This window comes from Dasypus novemcinctus, chromosome 7 (assembly GCF_030445035.2).
Source record: "Dasypus novemcinctus isolate mDasNov1 chromosome 7, mDasNov1.1.hap2, whole genome shotgun sequence".
Lineage (NCBI taxonomy): Eukaryota > Metazoa > Chordata > Mammalia > Cingulata > Dasypodidae > Dasypus > Dasypus novemcinctus.
This window is the reverse complement of record NC_080679.1, coordinates 33,105,506-33,130,637: the sequence shown is the minus strand read 5'-3', so window position 1 is coordinate 33,130,637 and position 25,132 is coordinate 33,105,506. Positions and strand designations below refer to the sequence as shown.

Here is a 25,132-nt window from a genome sequence, read left to right as displayed (position 1 = left end):
ATGTAGATGAGATTTGAGAAAGAAGTCTAAAAATGATCTCTTTCTTACTAATAAAACTGAGGAACAGTTTAATTTTGTTGATAATTCCTAGAGATAAGGTTAAAGGAAGAATCCAGATCAGGTTCTTAAGGTAGATTATAATTATGTTTAACAAGATGCAATTTCCTATCTCTCTGAAAATCACTAGGATGTCATGGAAAAATAAAAGGACAATAGCAATGGGAAACAAAGGGAAAATGGTTCTTTGCTAAAGAAATGCAAATCTAGCAAAGAGTAGTATAACTAAAATAATATATCTAGATTTTAAGACAGGCACTAAAGAGGAAGTATTGAACAAAAAGCCACTTGATATTTTGCTGTATAAAATTAACCATTTGAAGGTGAAGGAACCCTCTCAAATTAGCTGAAAATCAGAGAGATCAGAACCATTTTTTATATTTCCTGTAATTTCCATGAATTTGGATGGACGCAAGGGCTAGATGGCTGGGGAGGGGTGCTAAAACCAAAAAGATCAACCATCCAATCCCCCCGCCCCCACTGTTAAACTAAAATAGAAAGCACCAACATATTGCAAGATATATAATCAATATTTCAAAAGAGATCAACTTTCAGATAATATAGCTCTGGGCAATTTGTGTGTAGAGGTAGAGAGTAGTGGAGAATGAATTACAGTGACTAGTCAACTGGAATGACCCAGACATTTCCAGGATAAATGTTCAGAAATCCTTCAACTGTTAGTGACAATAGGATTATATATCATATAAAGAAAGATCTAATAAAACATAACATTCAAATTTATCACATTGATGAAAATAATGGAAAGGTGTACTCTAAATAAATGACGATAAGCAGAAATGGAAGGAACTGGTGGTACTCAAATATCAAGCATCTGAAATAGTCACACTGTCTTTCATTTAATCCAAAGTAAAGATTACATTTAAAATTGAGCCTACTTGCACAAAAATATTTTGATGTTTTAAGAAAATAACTGACAATGAAGATGGTAAGTGAGAGTTTGGTATTAGTGAATAGGGGAATTGAACAGGAACAACTGAAGATAAAGATAGCAGTTGGGAGATTTTGTAGTAATTCCTGTGAAATGATGAGGACTGGATTTGGAGACATGGCAGAAGAAAGAGAAGATAGGAATTTGAGAGCTGTTTTTCCAGAAGACCAGAAAGGATTTGGTCTTGAATTGGATGATGTAATGAGAAGTAAGAGATTTCCAAACTATGTTTCAAGACTTCATAATATTGGCAAACAATAGGAAAGGAGGGAGAAGTTCCATCCCATCTCCTCTGGCCACATATAAGAGCTCTGCAGCTTATGAAATATAGAAATATTTAAAAGCTAGGATTTAAAAAAGTAAATTTAAAAGCATATCTTCTCTTTGTTTACGTTGAAGTGTTCTGTTGTTTGTTGTTGTTTTTGCCTTCCCTTTAATCCTTCAGATGTGCTTCATTAAAACCCACTCCAAACTAGACCCTGGTCTTCCATCAACAGGCAGTTAAAATGACTTTCTCTATCCTCTTAAGCAGATTTAGTTTCCTTTGTCTTTTTCCTATAATACCTTGTATAACTCTCCAAAATAGTATGTCGTCAACTAGAATATAAACTCTTTGAGGGTACAAGTCTCTCTCATTGCCCAGCACAGTGCTAACCTCATGATAAACACTCAATACATTAATTTGTTTACCCATTCATTGGAATAAATTGAACAATTTAAAATATTACTACTTAGAACTCTTTGAGATAAATATCTGGTGATAAGGAGAGTCTAAAGAAGAAGAGATCATTCCTCTTGATTAAAAAAATAATCTCAATCATGGCATGAAGGATATTATGTAGGAAGTCTTGACATATTTTAGATGAAATGTTAAATCAACATACTGAGACAATAATCATTTATCATCAAATAGCAGACATTGTTAGAATTGATATTGATCCATGGTAAACTACAACCAGTGTAATCTCATAATATCACAAGTTTTTTCTACATCATTTAGCTGAGATGCTTTTTCAACTTTTATCATTAGATTTTTCTCTTTTTTATGTTCAATCACATAGGGGAAAAAAAGTTATATAAAAGTAACCCGAAAGGCTTTTGGTCATTTTCCAATTGGATATTCTTTAGAGGAAAATATAAATGCATTAAATTTAATTATTTTGAAAAGTCCTTCTACAATAATTTTTAAATTAGAAGCTTAAAGATGTTATAGTTCAATCATCTCATCACTTCTCTGCCCTATGGTATCTACATCCCATCTCAGCCTGAAGAAGTCAGAATGGAAGAATGGACATTGTACCAAATCCCTCAAGATTGAGGAATAAACAAAAATCAGGGAAGTGTAACTGCTGTATAAAGCAGATGTATTGTTATTGTAGTTGGTATCTTGTTAGCTGAGTAACTTGTAACATTGATATAAAAATAAGTTTTTCAGCTAAGATGGAGGTGAAGAAGGACAACCACCACACCATGGAGCCTAGAGTGATTACAACTGAAAATGGGAGGATTGCATCCAGCATCCAGGTGGAATCTGAGCCTCCTCTTGACATAAAGGTGCAATGGACACAACCAATCCAGTGTCCACATAGAAGAGGTGGCATTGGATTGGGAAAAGTGGACATAATGGACAAAGGGTATGGGGAAAGGCAGGAAGAGATGAGAGGTGGAGGCATCTTCGGGACATGGAGCTGCCCTGGATGGTGCTTCAGAGGTAATCACCGGACATTGTAAATCCTCACAGGGCCTACATGATGGAATAGAGGAGAGTATGGGACATGATGTGAACCAATGTATATGAGGTGCAGAGGTGCCCAAAGATGTACTTACCAAATCCAATGGATGTGTCATGATGATGGGAACGAGTGTTGTTGGGGGGGGGGAGAGGGGGGGTGGGGGGGGTGGGGTTGAATGGGACCTCACATATATATTTTTAATGTAATATTATTACAAAGTCAATAAAAAAAATTATTAAAAAAAATAAATAAATAAAAGGAATGATAAAATTTGAAAAAAAAAATAAAAAAAATAAAAATAAGTTTTTATATAAAAAAAGATCTAGTTCAATCTTCTTGGCATTGAAGTAAAGAAACTTATTAAGTTATTTGAAGAAGATTAAAATATCAGAGTTCTAGAATGTGAGAGCTCTGATTTCCAATTTAGTTTCTTTCATTCACACCTGTATTAATTAGCAAGAAATTTACAGCAACTTGAAATTTGCATGTACCATCTCCTCTTTGTTATTACCTTAGAAATATGGCCACCATGTGGGACTACTGAAGTCTGGACTCAATTTCTAGCTTTTCCCCTTTTCATGTATAAGCTAATTAAACTCTCCATGGTTCAATTTTCTTAACTCCTGAAATGGGACTAATTGTACCTCCTTCACAGAGTTTCATGAAGTAAAAATGAGTTAATTTAAAGTACAGTATCTGGCTTACATTAAGCACTCACTAAGTTTTAGCTGATATTACTATTACTCTATTATTTCATAAAATAAGAGCTCATAATTTTGATTTATGGAACTATAAGACAAACCCACTTGAGATTCTCATACTTCTGTCATTATTGAGAATGGCATTATTGTTTCTGCATTACAATTTGCTTGGGTTTCTATTAGTTTATGCATATTAGGAAGCATATTTAGTACATTATCATAAATCCTATAGGGGAGACAAAACATTTACTAGCATTTATTTATTAAATTTTAGTGTTTAAAAATCTCAAAGGTAATTACATTGTGTGTGGTAGCCTTACCAAAATGTCTTTGTCAAAATAATGAAATCTAAATCTGAGGGTAAAGTGATACTGATACAAAATAAAGTATATAAAATCATATATCCTAGCCTACATTCAGTTATTTAGAAACCGATTCAATTTTTGAGATGCCAAACTCCTTTATTTTTCTTACTCCTTCACTTCTTCCTTTATTTAGTCTATTTCTCAACACATTTATATATCCATTCTGGGAGAGAGAGGGCAAAAAGTGGAAGAAATGTACTAATTTGTTCATATTGTTACTTTTTATTAGATCTGAAAGAAGTGGAGAAATAATGATGTATCCATTGTGCGGGATTTACAATCCCTCTGTCTTTCTGTGGCAGGATAATTTTGAATGTGATGAAATGTTTTAGAAAGGTAGAATACTCAATCTTTAAAACTACTCATCACAAATGTGGAATAATCCTATGACTAATGAAACCACACCTTCTTCTATATGTAAGCATTGGAGCTTTATATTAAGTTAAATTTTCTAAAATAGAAATAATATCTTTAGCTATATAAGTATATTAGCTATTTTTATTCAGCTAATATTATAGTAGCATTTAACTTTAATTTCTTATACCAAACTAATATAAAAGGTCACTCAAAAGGAAAAGACAGGGATTTCCAGTTGACCAAGATGGTGGCATAAGAATGCTCCTGGATTCCACCCCCCCACACATAATATTTGAACAACTAGCAAGAACTGGCAAAGCCATCTTCTACAGACATCTGGAAAATGGTTAAAGAGTTGCATTAACAGGGCAAGTGCTGAATAAATAAAACACAACTTAAAGTGGTTAGAGATTCTCCAAAGAAGATATACGAAAATCCAATAAGCACATGAGAAGATGCCCAATATCATTAGCCATCAGGGAAATACAAATCAAAACCAAAATGATATACCATTTGAAACCTAGTAGAAAAGCTGCCATTAAAAAATGGAAAATTATAAGTGTTAGAGAGGATGTAGAATAATAACACTCATTCAGTTTTGGTAGGAATGTAAAATGGTACAGCTGATGTGGAGAACAGTTTGATAATTCAGAAAGTTAAGGATACGATAACCATATGACCAGGCAATCTTACTTCTAGGTATATACCAAAAAGAACTGAAAGCAGGGACAGATATTTGGATACCAATGTTCATAGCAGCATTGTTCACAATTGCGAAAAGATGGAAGTAACACAACAGATAATAAAAGTGATAAATACATATAAAGGAATACTATTCCACTGTAAAAGGAATAAAGTTCAATTGCATGCTACAACATGGGTGAACCATTAAGATGTTGAGTGAAGTAAGCCCAACACAAAAGGCAAATATCATATGATCTTACTTACATGATTAATTAGAATTGCAAACTCAAGGAATCAGACACTAGAACACAAGTTACCAGGAGCTGGGGTGGGATAGGGAATGGGGAGTTAATGTTTACTTGGTACAAAGTTTCTATTTGGAGTCTTCGAAAAGTTTTGGTAATGGATGGTGGTGATGGTAGTACAACCTTGTGAATGTAACTAAAGCACTGTGAATGTAACACCATTGAATTGTATATTTGAAAGTGGCTAAATTGGGAAATTTTAGGTTGTTTATATGGTACCAGAGTAAAAAATTTAAAATTAACCACCAAGGACTATATAACAAAAAGTAAACCCTATTGTCAATATGGACTATGGCTAATAGTATAATTATAAAAATATTGTTGTAATAAAGGTTACTAATACAAAACATTAATAATAATGAAATCTCTAAGTGTGTCTATAAGTGGGAGTTTATATAGGAACTGGACTTTCTACATTATTTTTCTGTAAACCTACAACCGCTCTAATAAAAAAACAAAAAGACAAAACTCACATTATAACAAATCTATTCAGAAATTTAAAAATTATACTGAATATTTAATTCACCATCATCAGGCAGTATGTATTTAAATAAATATATCTACAGAGAATAAAGGCACCAATAGAAAGTAAAACCTATTAAGACATCTACTAAATGCCCATCAATAGGCAATGTGCTTACATATAAAAAGTTACTACAATATTCTGTGAATAATTTTTCATCCTCAAATAACAGACGTAGAAAATTGAAGTTTGCAGAAATAGTTTCTCTTATTTATACCATGCTGATATACATGGCTTTCTTATTTTATTTTGATAAATGTGTTTCAAATAATATTAAAACTATATCTCACAATAACAACCATAGCTATAAATTGGATACTTGCAATTTTATCCATCAACTCTCTCAATAAATATCAACACACATATTTTGCTTGCCAAGTAGTGAATGCATAAATAGATTTTTTATAGATAATGGGTATAAAACTTTACAGGAAAAAAAGGGATTACTTATGATTTAAAATGACAAAGGAAAAAGTAAAAATGAAAATTTGGTGATTCAGAAAAGAGGATAATAAATATTGGTCTGGCAATACAGGTTACTGAGGTTTTTTTTTTTTCAATTAATTGCCCAATAATCATACAAGATAGGTTCTATTGTGTCTAACTAACAGATGAGGAAACTAAGTCATGGAGACACTAAGGACATTATTTATAGTTTCTCAGGAGTTACAGGAAGATGGCATCGGCTTAGTTGGTGCTGGAGTTGGTAAGTGTACACCCAATAGACTTGAATCTTCAGACTGTCCACGTGCCAGCTGGACTGTGAACCTCAAACTCTCCAGTTCACTGAACGTGTCACCCAGGACAACTAACAAGGAGGTGATGATGGACAACCACCATACCAAGGAACTGAGAGAGTCTACAACTGCAAGTAACAGAGTCCCATCCATTGGCCATACAGGACTGAAGTCCCTTCTCAATTAAAGGTGGAATGGGCATCACCATCCCAGAATCCTCAGGATTGGGGAATGAACTATGGACTAGAACGGACTTATTGGTATTCTACTACAGACTTATTGTGACTCAAGCAATGGAAGTACTTATATCATTGATGAGGAGGCAGTAGCCACTGGAGGTTCTGGGGTCAGGGAGAGGGAAAACATGTAACACGGGGGCAATTTTGGGACGTGAGAGTTGTCCTGAATGACATTGCAATGACAGATACCGTCCATTATATATCTTGCCATAACCTACAGAACTGTGTGGGAAAGGTATAAACTACAATGTAAACTATAATCCATGCTTAGTGGCAATGCTCCAAAATGTGTTCATCAATTGCAAAGAATGTACCACACTAATGAAGGATGTTGTTAATGTGAGCAAATGTGGGTGGTGTGGGGAGCAGGGCATATGGGAGTCCCCTATATTTTTTATGTAACATTTAAGTAATCTAAGTATCTTTAAAAAAAAAATAGTTTCTCAGCTAGTGAGGAACAGGGATTACCAAAATTGCTCAAAAAACATTTTATCAAAATTTACTGAAAGATTTTCTCTTACCACATAATTTGGCAACAGAACCTAAAATTGAAGTAATTTATTTTCTGAATATAAAATATTACTTAGCCTCACAGGAAAAAAGAAAACAAAACCAGCATTTGGACAGATTAGATATTAACATTAAAATTTTCCTTAAAAATTAGGAAAATAGAGAGCTCTTCATAAAATGACTAATAAGGCTTTTTAAAATGCCTGAAAATAAAACATTTATTCACAATTCCTTTACCAAGACCTGAAAAAGTAAAAAGAAATCCACAGATAATATTCTTTAAATAATAAAGTGGAATAAGAAATGATGACTAAAGGCCAAATAAATACTCAGGTGAATTCTACTTCATCTCAATTTCATTTTGTTAATTCAAACCTTTATTAATAATTCCTTGTATAGAGGATAAATTAAAATGAGCAGAACTTTGGAATTTGAGAATTCTTTTTTAAAAAGATTGAAATTATGGCCTTCACAGCATTTCAACTTAAGAAAGGAAAGCTAGTTTTTAGATCTTCATTGTTTTAATAAAAAGTAATGAATTTGTTGCTTAAATTATAAACTGTGATTTAAATTATGAATTTTGCCATTTTGCAAAGTGTCCAGAGGAAAAAGAAAATGCCTCCTGTACACACCTTAAAGACTTTTCCTCAGTCCCACTAACAAAAGACTACTGTTCAATATCAGATGATTTAATTCTGGAAACTTTCAATTATCTCCATCTTACTGGGCATAAGATATAATTTCCATTCAGACTGAAATAACATATTTTTCATACAAAATTATTGAGGACTACAGCCTTGCTTCTTCCTGTATCAGACCTCAATGGAGGTGGGAGGATAAAATGTGTGAGGTGTGCATTTTACAGGAGAATTGCTTGTGGGATTTTCCAAACAGCACTTATCCCAGATGTTGAGGTGGATGTCAATAAATATTATCATATTATGGAAACAACATGTTCCAATAACCTTGAAACAGTAATATAATATCATACAGAGAATTGGCTTATGTAAGAATCCAGCTTTTCATTCCACTGGCTACCTATATGACCCTAGTCAAGTCACCTAATCTCTCTGCCTGAAGTTTCCTCACCTGTGAGATGAGTATAATAATAGAAGCTCATGGGGTTGTTGGGAGGATTGGGTGAGTTAGTATATATGTGTTGACATGGAGTAAGTACTCGGTGAGGATTACTTTATCATTGTTCTCAGTCTGAAGTGTGACAATTAGAGAATGAGCAGTAAGTTGAAAATTGTCTTCTCTCTTAAGGTCAAGAGAAATAGGATGCTGTTTGTGCAATGAGCTATGATAATATTCTTAGATGGGATAAGGGGACAAAGAGAAAAGAATCAATTTCTAGAAAAAATTAAGCATCACATTTATATCTTATAATGGAAGAAATTGATTACAGACATAAACTCCTTGCTTTTCCATGCTCCATAGCACATTGCTCTGTTCTTCATATATATGCCTGACCCTTTCATTCACCTGGGAAATTCTTCAAAAATCTTTGAGTCTCTAGTGCCAAATGCCTCACATGCAGAGGTACTCAATACATGTCAAATGACTGACGAATGAATTTTAAAAAACCAAACAAGTGAGCAAATACATGGATTTGACAGCTTTCAGAGAAAGAATGGTATTCACATAGAGTGGGCTCAATGTTTAAAATGGAATGTAAATACTTTTATGAAGCTGCTTTCAAAACTTAAATATATATCTTAGAAAATACTCAGCAGATCTACCAAACTGATTGGTTTAGTTAAATGGATTGCAGAGTTTTCTGTGTTTCAATTTCAAATTGACAGAAAATATTGAATGAGTGAATTGAGTTGAGCTCACATTACCTCTTAAATAATAAGTCTTTTTATCTTATTGAGAAAGAAAAGAAGGCTTACCTTGGTAAAAATTTTTCACTTATTTATGTACATGTACCCTTATTTTATTATGGTTTTAGATTTTAAAAACTTAAGATTTGTTTTAACTAACTTCAGAAGAGGAAAACATTTCTTTTTGAAACCTTGAGAAATTCAGAGTTGCATATGGCATTGCCCAAGTATGTATTCAAAAGTATCTATATAAAGCAAGCTTAGCATACTTTTTGTGGATATAATATGTTTTTAATCTAGGAATTACACTGATTGGGCCTATATAATTATTTTGTAATTTATATTATGAACAATCTATCTACATGGTTTCCCTTCTCAGAAATAATATGGTAATAGTATATAATTACTTCTTACCCTATTTGAGTCAATTCTTGCTCTGGAAGTATAAATGGGAGGTGGGATGTTGAAAGCCTGAGGGACCAGATACTCTTCAGCATCCATCATATCTTCTAAATCCTCTTCATCTAAGAGATTCTGAAAGAACTTGCTGTCGTTCGGACTGGGAAGTTTCATACGATCATCACCCTAAATAATTGCCCATTGATTAGTCCAAAAAAAAGAAAGAAAGAATATGATGTTGTTACAAGTCTTCTCTTCATCTTAAATATGTAGACTTTGGAGCAAAACTAAATACTATCAAAACAAATGGTTGAAAATTAATGGACTCATTTAAAAAATATTTTTTCAGCACAACTCTGAGCCATAAAGAAATATACAATCTAATAGGTTCTATATGAAATTTAATACAAGAATGTGATAGCTGCCATTAGAGACAAATAAAGCAGAATGCTATGAATGCTTTGAGGGAGGCAATATTTATTTCATTGTCAAATGGCCTTTGAGCTGTATCTTGAAGAAAAAATAAGGGGCAATTAACTTACTAAACTTTAAATTATTTTAATTACCTTTCACTTGGTTGGTTTGATAGTGTAGGCTCCATGATTTGTTCTATAGGATAATGGCTACATTGTTAAAGTGGTGGCATTCAAAATGACATGTGTGCAAGTTGCAGGTAGAATAAATAGGTGTAGGAGAGAAACCAAAACCCTTGTTACAGTCTTTCTCATCATATCTATTTCTTAAATATAACTTCTCATGTGATTTTTCTTTTTTTGGGGGGTATACAATTTCAGTTGATATGTTAATCTAGGAAAATACAGCTGGAAATCACAAGATCTAATACATGGCTTTTATCTTCACTTAAGTCTATTAATATGAAGATAAAGGCTAACTGGCTATCTTGTTTTATACCAGACCATAATTCAATGTCATCCAAAGTCCATTTATTTATGGTTTGAGTAATAATCTTTGAAAAAAATACTACAAATTTTAAATAACCCAATCCCCTTTTTCCTAAAGTTTGATATAAAATATTTATTTGGCCTGTTACTTGATTCCTACGTGCATCAATTCATTTGAAATTGAGTTATTGCTTAGATATTCTATAGCAACAAAATCAAAATGAAATATAGTAAAAAAATATTTTTCTAGGAAATATTTTCAATGTTTATTGCCTTGAAAATTTTGATTATCTTCAAGCATGGACAAGATTAAAACAAAAATCTATTTTTGACTCAGAAAAGGAATAATTATAATAACAAAAATGACTTTCAGATCATAGTAATAAAAAGTAGAGTGCTAAAAAGTCTTGAAAACATAAGTCAAATCTACTAACCTGAATAACTAGGTATCTTTGAGGATCTCGAGCCATCCTTGAAAATTCAGCAGCCAATTCCTTGAATTTAGGTCTACTGTCAGCATCAATCATCCAACCTAAAAATTTACACACAGAGTCATTTTATCCATAATCAGAAAAAAGAAACAAGATTTAAACTTTATGAAAATATAAGCTAAAGGATGAAAAATATTGTTTCAGTAACAATTTATCAATCCAATAGGTGAGACTGTCCCAATCCTATATTCATAACTAAATGTAATATACTATAAAAACAAAAGGTAAACATTTTATTTTGTTGATTTGACTTAAAATTAATTTTTTTACCTAGAAAATAGAACCCAGGCTAACTATGGCTACTGATACAAGTTCAGATCTTCTTTTTGCCATTGGTGTAGAGGCAATTTTTCTAAAATGTCACTTTAATGGTTATAGAAGAGGTGATTGGAATAAAATATATCATTTTGTACCAAGAGTAACATGGAGGGCAAGATTTAGTTATAAAGCTGGACACTAGCACAAAGGGGGAGAAATAGAAAGCAAGTTTTTCATGCTACTTTTTTCTGTGTGGAAAAAAGCTAATGTAAAGTTATTGGTACTGTTTGTTCAGCAATTGCCATTAGCTTATCTTAGTACTAGCCTACCAAGCATAAAAATTCTATCAGCAATTCAACTGTCAAAGTATTTATTCTTAGTTAGCAAAGAGTTTAGATAAAATGGGCTTTATCTTCCTAAGCTCTGTATAGCTGATGAGATGGCAAGAATAAAAGGCCAGCTTTCCTTGGTTTTCCTGCTAAATAACACTCTTCTTGGATATTAAACTCCTAAAAGCAAGGAAAGTTCTCTAGTAGGCAGTGTTTTCCCAGTTTTATATCATTTCATCAGAAGATGTAAATGAAGCTTTATCTCCTATGCTAGTTCTGGGGTCATAATATAATTCATGCTTTTTTTCCAACTTTTCTTCCATAGACGTCCACTGATCAATATTTGATCCAATAAAGCCTGTTTCTGGGATTTCAAATTTTATTCTGGCAAGTCTTTGGTTATTTTTTAAATCATTAATGCCATCTGTTTATTTCTTTCTAAAAAGCTCAAATACTTCATCCTCAGCTATGTTTTATATTATGTCTGTATCCATTAAACTTTTTTCTTTTTTGATACCAAAATGCTAATGAGAAAATAGGTGTTTCAGGAACTATTGGAACTATAAAGGTTAACTTCACAGTGAAGTATCAGTCTCTCGCTATCTAAATATTGAGTAAATAGAACTATGCTTAGAGAAAAGGGCATGCTGACCTGAACTGGAAAGCACTTTTTTTTTTCCTTCCCTCACTGTCAGAATGTATCACACATGTCATGAATATAAATCTGAGTAGACCTGGGTCCAAAGTCTCTTATTAATAAGATGCTTATTCACCTTCACTGGTTTGTTTCTTTGCTAACCCTGTGTAAATCAAAAGGGGAAAAACCCAGATTATACAAGAGAGATTGCTGCATGTTAATCTCCCTTAAATTAAGTCAGAAACTCCAGAGACTTCACTAATTCTATTTAAATTAAGGGCTTCGCTTTCAAAACACATTTATAATACTTATGTGTCTCAGGCATAGAAAGGGGGAAAAATAAGAGTTAGATGTAAACAAATGATAAAATTGAAAAAAAGTAAAGATTCATAATATTTTTAGTTCTCTGTGGGTTCATTCTTCCTATCCCATCCCCTTCACTAATTTCCTCCTAACTAAAACTGGTAAACATATTTCAGTTTAATTAATATTTTAGCTTTCAATTTCAAGCTTGCATTCTTTATATTTTGATCATTTATTTAGTCTTGTATTTTTACATAAGGATAACTAATATTATTGTGACTATAATTCTTAATGACAGACAATTTGATTGTCATGGAAATGATAAGAATTGAAGTGAAATGAATAAAAGAGTAAGAGTAATATAATTTAGACTAATGGCATGGAAGCATATTATTTCATATCGAGAATAATCACAGCAAACAGGTGTTTACACTTTGCTTACTTTTGTATATTTATTAATTTATCAATATTTTAAAATACAGAGAAACATTATACAGTTAGATTAATCTGTATTATTTACTAAGAATGGTGATGGTAATGATAACGTTATTTTGCAGTCTTACATTTGACCATGACCATGTAAACATCAATGGTGCAGATGGGAGGCTGAGGCAAACGTTCTCCTTTCTCTAATAAATCGGGGATTTCTCGGGTTGGAATTCCATCATAAGGTTTTCCTCCAAAGGTCATCAGTTCCCATATAGTGACTCCTAAATTGGAGATCAAATCCTTTTTTAAGCACATTAACAACATACTTTAACAGACCAGCAATATGCCAGAGGCAAAAGTAGGCTCTATGAAGGTAAGTCAAAAGAGAATCAAAAGAAAAGCTCTTTAGATTCCTTTTCTATTATGAGATCCCCAATCCCAAAATCTTTCTAGGAAACTCAATTTCTTTATTATTGTGTTGGATTTTTTAATGATAGCAAAAACAATTGAGAGTTAAGATCAGAATATGGAATCATTTCCCATTTTTTGTTGAAAGTAATGCTAAGACGTGGTGCTTGGGCTGTTTTGTACTACGTCACATTACAAAATATAAAACAATTAATTTACTATATACATGAGTCTTCAGTACCAATAAATATGATTGCAGGCAAAATCTGACATTAACTAATTTTGAGGTAAGGCAGATCATCTTTGCTATTAAAAACCCTAAAGATTAAACTGGGGTTCTGATTTTCTCAAGTTATAGTAAGGCATTGTAGGCCTCTTTCTAACAAAAAAGAGAAGAGGTGTAATTGAACAGATATGTCATATTTATCTGTTTCTATGGTATGTCAGTGATTTCATATCACATATGACATCCTGAGTGAGGTACAATCCAAGTGTAAGATATACATGAAGTGGACATCATGAAACTGAATGGAACAAAGAATGATTTATCCCTTAGATAATTAAAGGAGTTTCTTAAATCACTGAACATTGATTCCTTCTGTAAAAGCAAATACCTTAAATGGTAGCATGCGAATAGCCAATTCTGATAATAATGCTTCTGATTTAAGCAATAATATATATGCTACAGAACTCTTTTTTATGATCTAGCAAGTGAATAATTAAAAATTATTTTTAGCACTGGGCTAGCTTTGCCAGTATTAAAAAACCAAATTCCAGAACTTTGATTGTAAGGAAGATATAAATCAAAATAATAAAACAAATAAAAACACAAAAAACAAAAGCAGAAACATCAAAACCCCTACTTCTACTAATAATCATCTATTACATATTTTATTGGAGTGATGGTTAAGTTAGGGCTAAAAAGAGATGGCTGTATGTAGAATGTCAATCTCAGAAAAACTAAACCAGAAACCCCCTCAGAACTCATACTGCAATGCTGTCGTTGGAAGATATATACCACAATCAATACATGTTTATTTTTATGAAAATAAAGATGAACCGGTGGCAATTTTCCACAAAGGTACACTGTAAAGAAGATTATATTATAGCTTTCTCAGCTGTGTATGACTTAACTAAGATATTTCTTAAAATTCTTAAAATAGGTTAGCTTTTTTTTTTTTTTTTTTTTTTTTGAGATATCAGGCCAGGGATTGAACCCAGAACCTAGCATGTAGGAAGCCAGCACTTAACCACTGAGCCACATTAGCACCCCTAGGTTAAATCTTAAAACCTATGGATTTTTGACCTGGGCTATGTTTCAAAACAGATATTTATTTATTTATTTTTCAATTGATTGATGGATTTTTACTGAATAGCTCCTGGGATTTTAGCTACTGCATAGCTCAACATACAGGTAAATAGTATAGCCTGAGTAACAGAATTTTCCCCAAAGGACAACTTTAATATTAAAAAGGTGATTTTTCTGCCAGCAAATTATTTTTTTTCACTTTAAAATTATTTAAAATCTGCCTCTAGCAGGTTGCCCCATCTAATTCAGAGAAACAGAAAAAAAAAAAGAAAAAATATTTGATAGATTTGTTTTTCTATTTACTCCTTACAGTAGCTGAACAGTTAAGTTTTGCCAAGCATTCTTCCTATACTTATCTAAGCATCAGAGGCACAACAGTTTCAATTTTTAAGCTGAGAGAAATACCTGACACTGCATGGAAATTTTAATAACTCCTATGGCTTACACATTTGACAAAAATCCACGTTATTGAAATGTCTTCAATAAAGTTCTTACAAAACATAATTTATTCTTTCCCAGATGAGTAGTATTAAGTTCTTTAGTGGTCATATGGCTTAAATCTTTTTCTAAAAATAAAAGTTAAAACTGAATTTAAATTCAAGCACAATAGAATAAATTGTACCCAGCTTAAAAACCCTACCACCAATCATTTTATTTAAATGGGCAATGGGCATTGGACTCTTTATTTGTGAGGAAAAAATGCTAATTTTTTATGGTGTAATAAAACTTAGAAAAGCTGCTGATTCATTCTTGGTAATAGTAGAACTTAAGCCAGACAGATGCTAAATAGCTCATCTGACAATTGAGTTAAACACAATTAAATAAATGTTCTAATCTTTTTCATTTAAATTATTCACTCTCTAAAATTTCTTATACCCAAAGTAGTTTGTAAATTAAAATCAAATCTACAATAAGCTGCCTTCTCTCTTACCTCTCCCCTCACTTTCACTGTTCTTACCCTACTGCTTTTAGTATTTGTTTTGCTTCGATAAAATCTCTCTATTTTGACTGAAGGACAGAAATATCAATATAAAAAGATTTAAAAAAAAAAATTCACTGCAGTCAATGATATTTTCAAAGAGTTGTAAAAAGTTAAGGCTGTGAGATTCTTTGAAGTTGTCATTAAGTTTAAAAAGACATTTGGTTTTTGTCAGAGTTATCAACCATTTTGCTCCTAACCAGAGCTTATGACAGACAACTCAGCAGAGAGAATAGTATCCTACATTTTAGAGAACTAGGAAATAACAGAAAAGACAGGTAGCAATGATGTTTAGAAGTGGTTTTGTCTTTGTTTCTGCTTATTTAAGCAATTGCTAAGTTAATTCCTTTAGGAAAGGAGGTTTATAAATAGACAATTCTAACACGATAACTTAAGTCAAAATAGTTTGGCTTATGATATTTTATATATATCTAAAAGCTTTAATTCACTAGACAAGATTTATTTACCACAGCTCCAAACATCACTCTGGTGGGTGAATTTCCTGTAGTGTATACATTCCAGAGCCATCCATTTAATTGGCATCTATGAAGAAAGAAGAAACATAAGTTTTATAATTACATAAAAAATAATTTCTATGTTTATTTCCTAAATGTTAGTATGTGGACTTGCCTCAATTGTATTTTTATGGCACATATGTACACATTTATTTACATCTATATAGTTTATTTTTCAATATGATTAACAAATAATTGAAATTTATAAATTGCATGAAATGAATTTAGCTAACGGTACACTATTTTTTAAGAAAAGCTTCATAAACAGTGAAAAGTAAAATGGCATAAGGACCACTTTCTGTAGTTCTTGATTAGTGCTCAGTAATTGATTAAGTTACTATTTAACATCATTATTCACAATATCAAATTTAAACATCTAGCAAATGGGCCAGTTAAAATGTGATTATTTTAAAAAATTTTCCCAAAAATGAGGTTCTTACATTTTCAGTTACCCCTTTTTATCCTCAGATAAACTTGGGCTATTGAGACAATGGTTTCATTCTTCACTCACCCCCTCCCTACTCCTCCCATATAATTCAATCATTAAAATCCCTAAAATCATGAATTCCAGAGTTAGTTTTGCTTTGTTCCCAGCCACAAATGCCCTCCCCCATTTTGGTTAACCAGTATTAAAATTATGTACTGCTTTTCAAAATAAGAGCTATATAAAAGAATGTAAGAGGATCAGCTCAAATCCATCACCACTAAAGAAAAAACAACTTCACCCACATATCCTTCTGATGATGGGGTAGTGGAGTGGTTTCAACCACGAAGGGCAGCATTACATAGCTGGAAATATAATTAGATTCTAGGGAATAAAGATCAACACTTTCTACTTTGCAGCTGAAAGCTTAAAACTAAATAGGTATTTGAAATCATGAGGTTGGCTGCTCACCAAGGTGACATCAAGGTAACTCTATGACAGAATCATGATATTCAGTGAAAGGGAACAGAAGACACATTGAAAGTAATTTCCCTATGGGCAAGGAGTTAGCAGACTTTATGGACTACGGACATTGTGTTAAAGGAGGAAGTTTAAATCACAGGTGGCTTGATAAAGACTTAATGGTTACTAGGCATTTAAAGCTATAATGAATCTTGCTTTAGACAAATCCTACAGCTGTATGTACTCAAGACAAGTGAAGCCATGTGATTTATAGACTTCTACTTCTGTGCAATCTTGCAGTGAATTTCTACACTGTGGTCTCAAATCCTTTCAATCTGGTAGTAAACAGACGAAATATAATAAAATCAGGGGAAAGCAGATAATATTATAAAACAAGTTTGTTTGTTTGTTGTAAATGAATATTGTGTTCTTTTGCCTTATGAAAAGATTTGAGTATAGATATTTATATGAGAGTTAAGGATAGAAAGGTAAGATAAGCATTTGAAAATCCTTCAGTCCAAAAGACTTATAATATATTTAGAAGGTCCATGATTAATAAATATAATAAATAATTTATAATGACATGTGAATAAATCGTTTGTTGTTAGTGTAAGCTGATAGGTCAAGATTGCATATGTATACTTCACTTGGCCTATCCTGATGTAGGCTTATTCAGATCAAGTCAGAGGAGGGATATCCACAGGAAGACTACCCTACCTGGCTAGCCTACAATGGCAAGTTAAACAGCGAGTTGATAGGAAAGTTAGAAACTGGACCTAAGGCATGGACTGAGACCATACGGAGGTGAGAGAGGCAGGGACACAGTTGTCAGGCAGAGGATAAAGATGGAGAGTGAGAAAAGAAGAGGAGGCAGTGCCACAGTTCAGGCATCTGAGGATACAGAAACAGTTTACATTCTAGTGGAGACACTCAGACAATAAACATAATAAATAGGTAAATCATATACTATGACAGAAGCTGAAAAAAAAAAGTAGAGCCAGTTCTATCTGGTATGGTAGGTAGCAAATTTAAATAGGTGGCAACCTTCCAGTGAGATATGGTTCCTGGTAGTAGCCAGGCTTCTCTCAAATCTATGAGAATGAAGCTCTAGCCCTTGTTAGAATCAGTTTTACAAATGTCAGTGGGACATTTTCTACAGTCCTTGGTTAAAGTTTATTTTACAGAGTGCCTAAGAATCCACCTGCTTTTCAAAACTCGATGTGACACAAGAACACAAATTGCCTTATTTTAGCTACTTTTGAGTAAAAGAAGTTGGTAATATGTTATATATTTTACCCTGGCTAGGAGTCAAAAAAGAAATGGTAGAATAGGATATTTATAATCTCTGGTTTATTGGGCTTCCTTCTATAAAACATAAGGGGATAAAAGGATATAATACTATATTTTCACACAATATTGCTCTTGAAAAGATACCTTTCCTCCATCGGCGTTATATTCTTTTTCATCTCCCTCCAAGAGTCTGGCTAATCCAAAATCTGTGATTTTCACATGGTTTGGAGACTTCACTAAGACATTACGGGCTGCCAAATCTCGATGAACAAGACGTCTTTCTTCCAGGTACATCATTCCCTGAAAAAACACCAAGAGTCCCAATAATGATCTGTTAATGCCATCTTCTAAAGAGGACTCTCTTAGCATTCAGTTGAAAGTGCTTACTTTTTTCAAGTGAAGCCAGAATGCTGGCATAGTGTCAAAAGTATGGAAAACCTGGGGAAAAAATGCAAACCACAAATAGCTTTTGGTCTTTTATTTTTTTCCATTGAAGTCCTATAAAGGAGAATGGTTTACCTGAAAGTGAGCTCAATATTTGATCTTTTGTCCCTGAGACTCTATATCCTTTTGAAAACACTTTCCTTAGTGAGGTTTTCAGGTGTCTTAATAGATAAACTAACATATGCTGGGATTGACCCACATACTGTTAGTTGTTTCCTTCATAATAACCTCTGCTTTGTGTCCTATTCCCACTCACCACTCCCTCCCAATAAACGCATTCATCCATTAAAAGAAAACAAAAATTCATGTCTGCTTAAATGGTGTCAAAATTGCCATCATAGGGTATATTGAGGGTGAAGAATTATTATTCCTATCGATTATGCAAAGGATAAAATATATCTTGAGGACATTAAAAATATAGTAACGAAAGGTTTTTATGTCATTAGTAGTCATTATAAGAACCCACAGGGAAATTACATAGTTTATAACAAAATATCTTTTAATATGTTATCATCATATAACATACAGGGTAATTAAAAACAAAATTTATTGTTAATTGCCAAAAAGAGATGAGGTATAGCTGAATATATATATACACACACACACACACACACACTCAGACATAGATATATACAGTATAAGTAGCATGCAATGTATATTATATATTAATATGTCCACAGATTCAGCAAAATAATCATCTATAGAATAACTAGTTTATTCATTATACTTCAGCAGTAGGGAAACATTGTCCTTAAGCACTAGCCTTAACTAAAAGGTTTATGTGAAACCGAGAAAATGAACTTGGAGGCCTAGATTAGAGTGAACATATTTTTATTGAAGAATTATGAGAAATTCTATACTGAGGATTTCACTGGTAAAAAATATTGTCATTCAAAAGGAAATCAGAATTATTATAAAGTAATTGAAGCATTCTTTCATGCCAATTGCAAATCAATGCCATTGGCACTTAACATTACAACTTCAGGACTTCAAAGGATGAACAGTTTCAGACATCAAAACAAAAGCTGTGGAAAACAGACACATAAATCACATAGGTCAAAACATTTTGAATGATATACTCCCTGTGTAGTATAAAAGAGAAGATTGCTTCAAACAGCATCATGATCCAAACTCTCTATATAAATCTACATTAAGCACAATTAGTGGAGATACTGCCTGATATGGGCCAATCAGTCAGCAGTTACGTGACACAATATTCATTAGTATTTTCTCAAATAAAACCACACCTGGGATTTATGGGGGGGGAGGGAGGGTTGCCCACTTTCCTGAAGAGGGCTTTCTTTTTTATTATACAAATTTGAAATTTCCTAGAATAAAGTGAATCTAAAAACATACAGCCCTTATATATCTTAAAGGATCAAATAAATTTATTATCTTGGAGATTCAGTATTTTCATACCTCCCAAATTAATTTTGGTCCTTTAAGGAAGGTCCACAAATTATTCATCAGTCTCTTTCTTGCTACCTTCATATAAAAATGAAGGTAAGTGTGTTGGCAACAGATTAATATTCAGAGCCACACATAATTATAGAACACACACTATGTGCCACACGAGACACTGTGGAGCCAAATAAAAAGTGTCAGATAAGGTCTGTACATTAAAGGACAAAATTATAAAGGGGGCAGATGTAGAATAAAAACACTAATGGAATCAGTGTGTTGCATGGAGGGCATTTAAGGAGAGGTGTACTTGAAGCTCTTGGTGGTACGGCGAAGTGAGTAGACATGACAGGAGACATTCAGAGAGCTACTGAGGCAAAAGTAGGGTTTGAATAATGCCTATCAGGTGGACAGGGTAGGCATTTTTGTAGGCAGAGAGAACAAAGAGAGAAGCATCAAAAACAAGGTACACTCGGACAACTTTATTTAGTTCTGAATTACTGAAGCATAATATATGAGGGTAGGGGGAATGGTAAGTGGTGCAACTGAACATGTAAGAAGTCAGATTTAAGAAGGGTCCCTTATATGTCATGGTAGAATGTTTGGACTTTGTATAGTATGCAGTATACAATGGGGTGATGTAGAAGTTGTTTTAAAAATAAGAGTGACATGGTCATTGTTGGATTCTTGGAAACATCTCTCTAGTGTAAGTATCGAAGATTCATTGGATACAAATGTAGCTGAAGGCAGGAGCCATTGCCACAGCAGAGAAGAAAGCTGATGAGAGTGTAAAATAAAGGTTGCAAAATGGCAATCCATGGACTACCTCCATTTTTCAGATTTGTTCTTCTTTGGCCCCCACAACACTGGACATCATTAATCACCCTCTTAAGCTAAGTGTGGGGTGTACCCCATTGGGAGCATGTGTAATCAGTTTGCCAGGATCTCATCACACCCTGTTACTTCCTAGGAGTTCTGCTTATCTGGTTTGCACATGCATGAGTGACTCTCCAACTAAATAGGGAGAGAACAATGTTAAGGTATATTAATAAAATAACCATCCTTGATAATTGACTGAGTAATGAAGGAGAGAAAATTGAAAAATACATCCAGGTTTTTGACTTGAGTAATTTAGATGGATAATGATGCCTTGAAATAACATCTTAATGGAGTTATTAATTAAATATTTCTTAAACTTGTGCAAGGAGAGTGGTATATACTTTCCCACTAGGGAACAAACTCACAGTCACCAAGAAACTTAGACTTTAATTACATAATTCCACAATATGACAAAATCTTTAAAAATCCAAAGTTCTTTGATACTTGTATACAGAGCCTCAGCAGGTGATGCATATATCATGAAATTTAATACAATTTGCCACCCCCATGAGTATTTTCTTCAAAATAATGAGAATTTAGGAAACCAGGTGACAATTTCTATACAGTATTCCCCCTCTAGACTATCATTAAAATAAATAAAAGCAGAAGCATCTGTATCATTACTGAACTATCAAAATAAATTTGTATAGTTGCTGTGTTACTATGAAACATGATTGTGAAGTTGAACCATTTCATATCTTTAATTATAGCTACCACCTTAGCCCTACTCTTACATACCAAATGTGGAAAGTATGGATTGTCACAATAGGTTTCTCCTCATCACAGTCATTAAGATAGGATTTTCTCACTGGAAGATCTCATTAGAGTAACATTCCCTGCTAGATTCCTTCAAAATAAAATCACTCTTCAAATGAAAGTGTGAATCAATTAAGGAGACAGACAGAAATAGCAGTGGTAAAAATAAGCTGGATTAAAAGTCCTTTGAAGTTTTATGATGAATAAAGGATTGGCTATTATGATAGAGGGATGCTGCATTGGTTCAAAGAAAAAAGAACACTTACTTGTAACAACTTGCATGGACCTTACCAAGCTGACTCAGGTAAAGTGCATTATGGGAATAATGACATGACAGCTAATATTCCCTGAGTACTAAAAACACGCCAGGTGTTAAGCTACATGCTTCCATATTTGCTGTCTAGCATAATCCTCAGAGGAACCCTACAAGATGCATACTGTTTTCATCCTATTTTAAATATAAGAAAATCAAGGATGAGAGGTCAAGAAACTTGCTCCAGGTTATATAACTATGAGTGGTTGAAGAGGGATTTGATCCCTTGCTGTGAGACTCTAAAGTCTATACATTCAAGTCTACTGCTGCTTCGATGGGCCTCAAGGTTATGTGCTCATGTATAAATTAATGTATATGGTGACGTCTTATATAGCTTTAAAATATACTTGTATCTTGCTGAAAAAAATATCATTGGCTGTTTTGGAGAATTATAGAGCATAATGCAGGTGATTGACCTATTTTTTGGCATGTCTAATATTCAGCTACATTTAGCAGGAATTTGAATTGTGTGAATTGGTTGGAATCCCAGTTCTGCCATGTTCCAGCTGTGTGAATTTGGGCAAGTTATTTAACTCTGTGCTGCTCATTTTCCTCAGTTCTAAAATTAGCATAATAGTACCTACCCACAGGTTGTTGTAAGGATTAAAGAAGTTAATATATGTGAAGCCTTTAATCAGCAACTGGCATATAATAAGTCCATGACGTGCAAGCTTTTATTATTGTTCCACAGATAGGTATCAAAAGTCCTAGAGTGTGCAAGAATCACTTATTAACTTGAATTGCCTATTTCAGAATATTTGTGTCCCTCCACTAATGCAGAACACTGGGTACTCAATTAATGTTCGCAGACTGTGATTATACACACACATACACACACACACACACACACACCCATCGCCTACCCTTCAAGATTAAGGTGTGGATAAAAATAATCATTGCTGTTCAAAGTACTGTTTTAATAAGCTTTCACCTGAGAATGTTGTTATATGAGGAGAAGGAAAACTCTGGGAAAATATTTAAAGATTTGGTGCCCTTCATAAATATATCAAATTCTGCAATTTAGTGAAGATAAAGGTCACAAACTCTAATGTCTATATGGATGTGTGTGAAGATTATTGATTATCTGGCAGAGATCACTTTAGATCCTAGGAAGCATCTCGAATACCTCCAAAGCCCAAAGTCTCTAAACTATCATTCATTTTCTGACAGAAAAACTATCACATAATAGATCTAAACAATAACATATGACCTCTCTCTTCCTCTCTGTCTCCCTTTCCCCCTCCTTTCCTCTTTTTTTTTTTCCATTTCCCTCTTCAGATACACTGAAGGGAATAGAGAATAGGTCTAAAAATTTTCAGTGTTGCATAATATTTTCCATGGATTAATAAAATAGTAGATTTGCTAAACCAAAGTATGTTATTTGTCACAGAACATTGAATGGAGTTTTAGATGTATGCTTTAGTTTCCTAGGTGGCTTAAAGCAAAATACCATGAAATGGATTTGTTTTAAACAATGGGAATTTATTAGTTTACAGCTTGCGGCCATAAGAATGTCCGTATCAGGGCCTAATCAAGACAATACTTTCTTCCTGAAGACCAGAAGCTGGCGAGCCTTGGCTCCTCTGCCACAGGGCAACACACATGGCTGTGCCTGCTGGTCTCTCCTTTCTCTTTGGGGTTTGCTTGCTTTCAGCTTCTTGCTTCCGTGGTTCTCTCTCCTATCTTTTTTCTGTTTATAAAGGACTGTAGTAAGACTGAAGTAAGACTCATCCTGAATGAAGTGGGTCACAGTTTAACTGAAATGGCCTCATCAAAAGATCCTACTTACAATGGGTTTATACCCACAGGAATGGATTAGATTTAAGAACAGGTTTTTCTAGGGGTACATACAGCTTCAAACCACCACAATATGTTTTACAGTCATTTTGTTTACTTCATGATCCAAGTGTTGAAAGCATGATTTTATCCAGACTATTTAGAATTTACCATTTTATCTCTATATACTGCAGGATGTATTCAGAGAATATGTGCTTTATGTTTTGCTCATACCTCTTAAAATATGTCACAGTAATTACAAACTACCTAGGGAAAGTCAAATTTCACTCTTAATTTTCAGAAATGCACTTTGACACAAAATCTAAAGAAAATTTGATCAGAACAGAATGTGAAGTTTTAATCTCTGGTTAGAATTGACTCGTATAAACAGTACTTGGAAAAAATCAGTGAATGAATGACTTTTAAAATATCAGTATTTATGAACACCCGTAGATGACCTTCTTTTCCATCCGATGATATTTGAGTCACAACTATCCATCAACAACAACATAGTTATTTGTTTTAATCCAATGTGAAAATGCATCCTGCCCAGCTGCAGGAAACTAAAATCAAGAGAGACCTAACAATTTCTAACAATAAATATTTGCCTTCTACATACAGACCATATGACAATTTCATCAAACACATATGTAGAGCTAAAAATTTCAAGCTGCTTTCAGCTCTCACAGGTATTAATCTCTGGAGTTAGCAAGAGAACATTTTTCTGTGTTCATTGTAATAACCTGAAGCTTACTTAATAATAGGAAGCTTCAGGAAAGCTAGCTTCAAATGAAAATGTCTCATATCTACCTTTCCTTCTAAAAGTAAGTATAATCCTGAGGGGGGGCGGGAATAATGCTTATTACTGTTAAAGCTGGAAATATGAGCATGCTCAAGGAAAGAAAGGGATCTTTAGGATGAAGTAACTGACTTTATCCAAATAGTATAGAAAGCAAATCTAAAGGGGCTCTATAATTGGATCATCTGAGAGGTCTTTAATTTTTTCCCCCTTATTAGAGAAGTTGTGGGTTTATAGTACATAAAATACAGGATTCCCATACACCATGCTACCACCAACACCTTGCATTGGTGTGGAACATTTGTTAAAATTGATGATACCATAGTTTTATAGGTGTACTACTAATTAGACTCCAAGGTTTAACTTAGAGTTCATTGTGTAGTGTATTTCCATGGATTTTTTAAAAAAATTTATTCTGTTACTATTTACACAATCTAACATTTCTCCTTTTAATCACATTCAGATTCTATTTCAGTGCAGTGAATTGTATTCACAATGTTATGGTACCATCACCACCATCCATTACCATCCATCATTCCAAACAAAAACTTTTGTATATTATAAGCCTCAAATTCCTACTTTCTACCTCCACTTTCCCCCTGGCAACATACATTCTAGGTTTTGATTCTATGAGTTTATTTAT

General features: G+C 33.2%; 1 protein-coding gene across 9 annotated transcripts in view; it reads right to left on the bottom strand.

The window, feature by feature from the left end:
- The window catches only part of ERBB4 (erb-b2 receptor tyrosine kinase 4), a 1,195,692-nt gene that overhangs the window by 39,960 nt on the left and 1,130,600 nt on the right, over positions 1–25,132 (bottom strand). For all 9 annotated transcript variants that reach the window (XM_058300185.2, XM_058300187.2, XM_058300190.2 and 6 more), the window contains 5 exons: positions 18,266–18,421; positions 15,898–15,973; positions 12,869–13,015; positions 10,722–10,819; positions 9,401–9,571 (listed from right to left, as the gene is read on the bottom strand). In XM_058300185.2, coding sequence (XP_058156168.1) covers positions 9,401–9,571; positions 10,722–10,819; positions 12,869–13,015; positions 15,898–15,973; positions 18,266–18,421 — 648 coding nt within the window. The remainder of the gene's footprint in view (positions 1–9,400; positions 9,572–10,721; positions 10,820–12,868; positions 13,016–15,897; positions 15,974–18,265; positions 18,422–25,132) is intronic.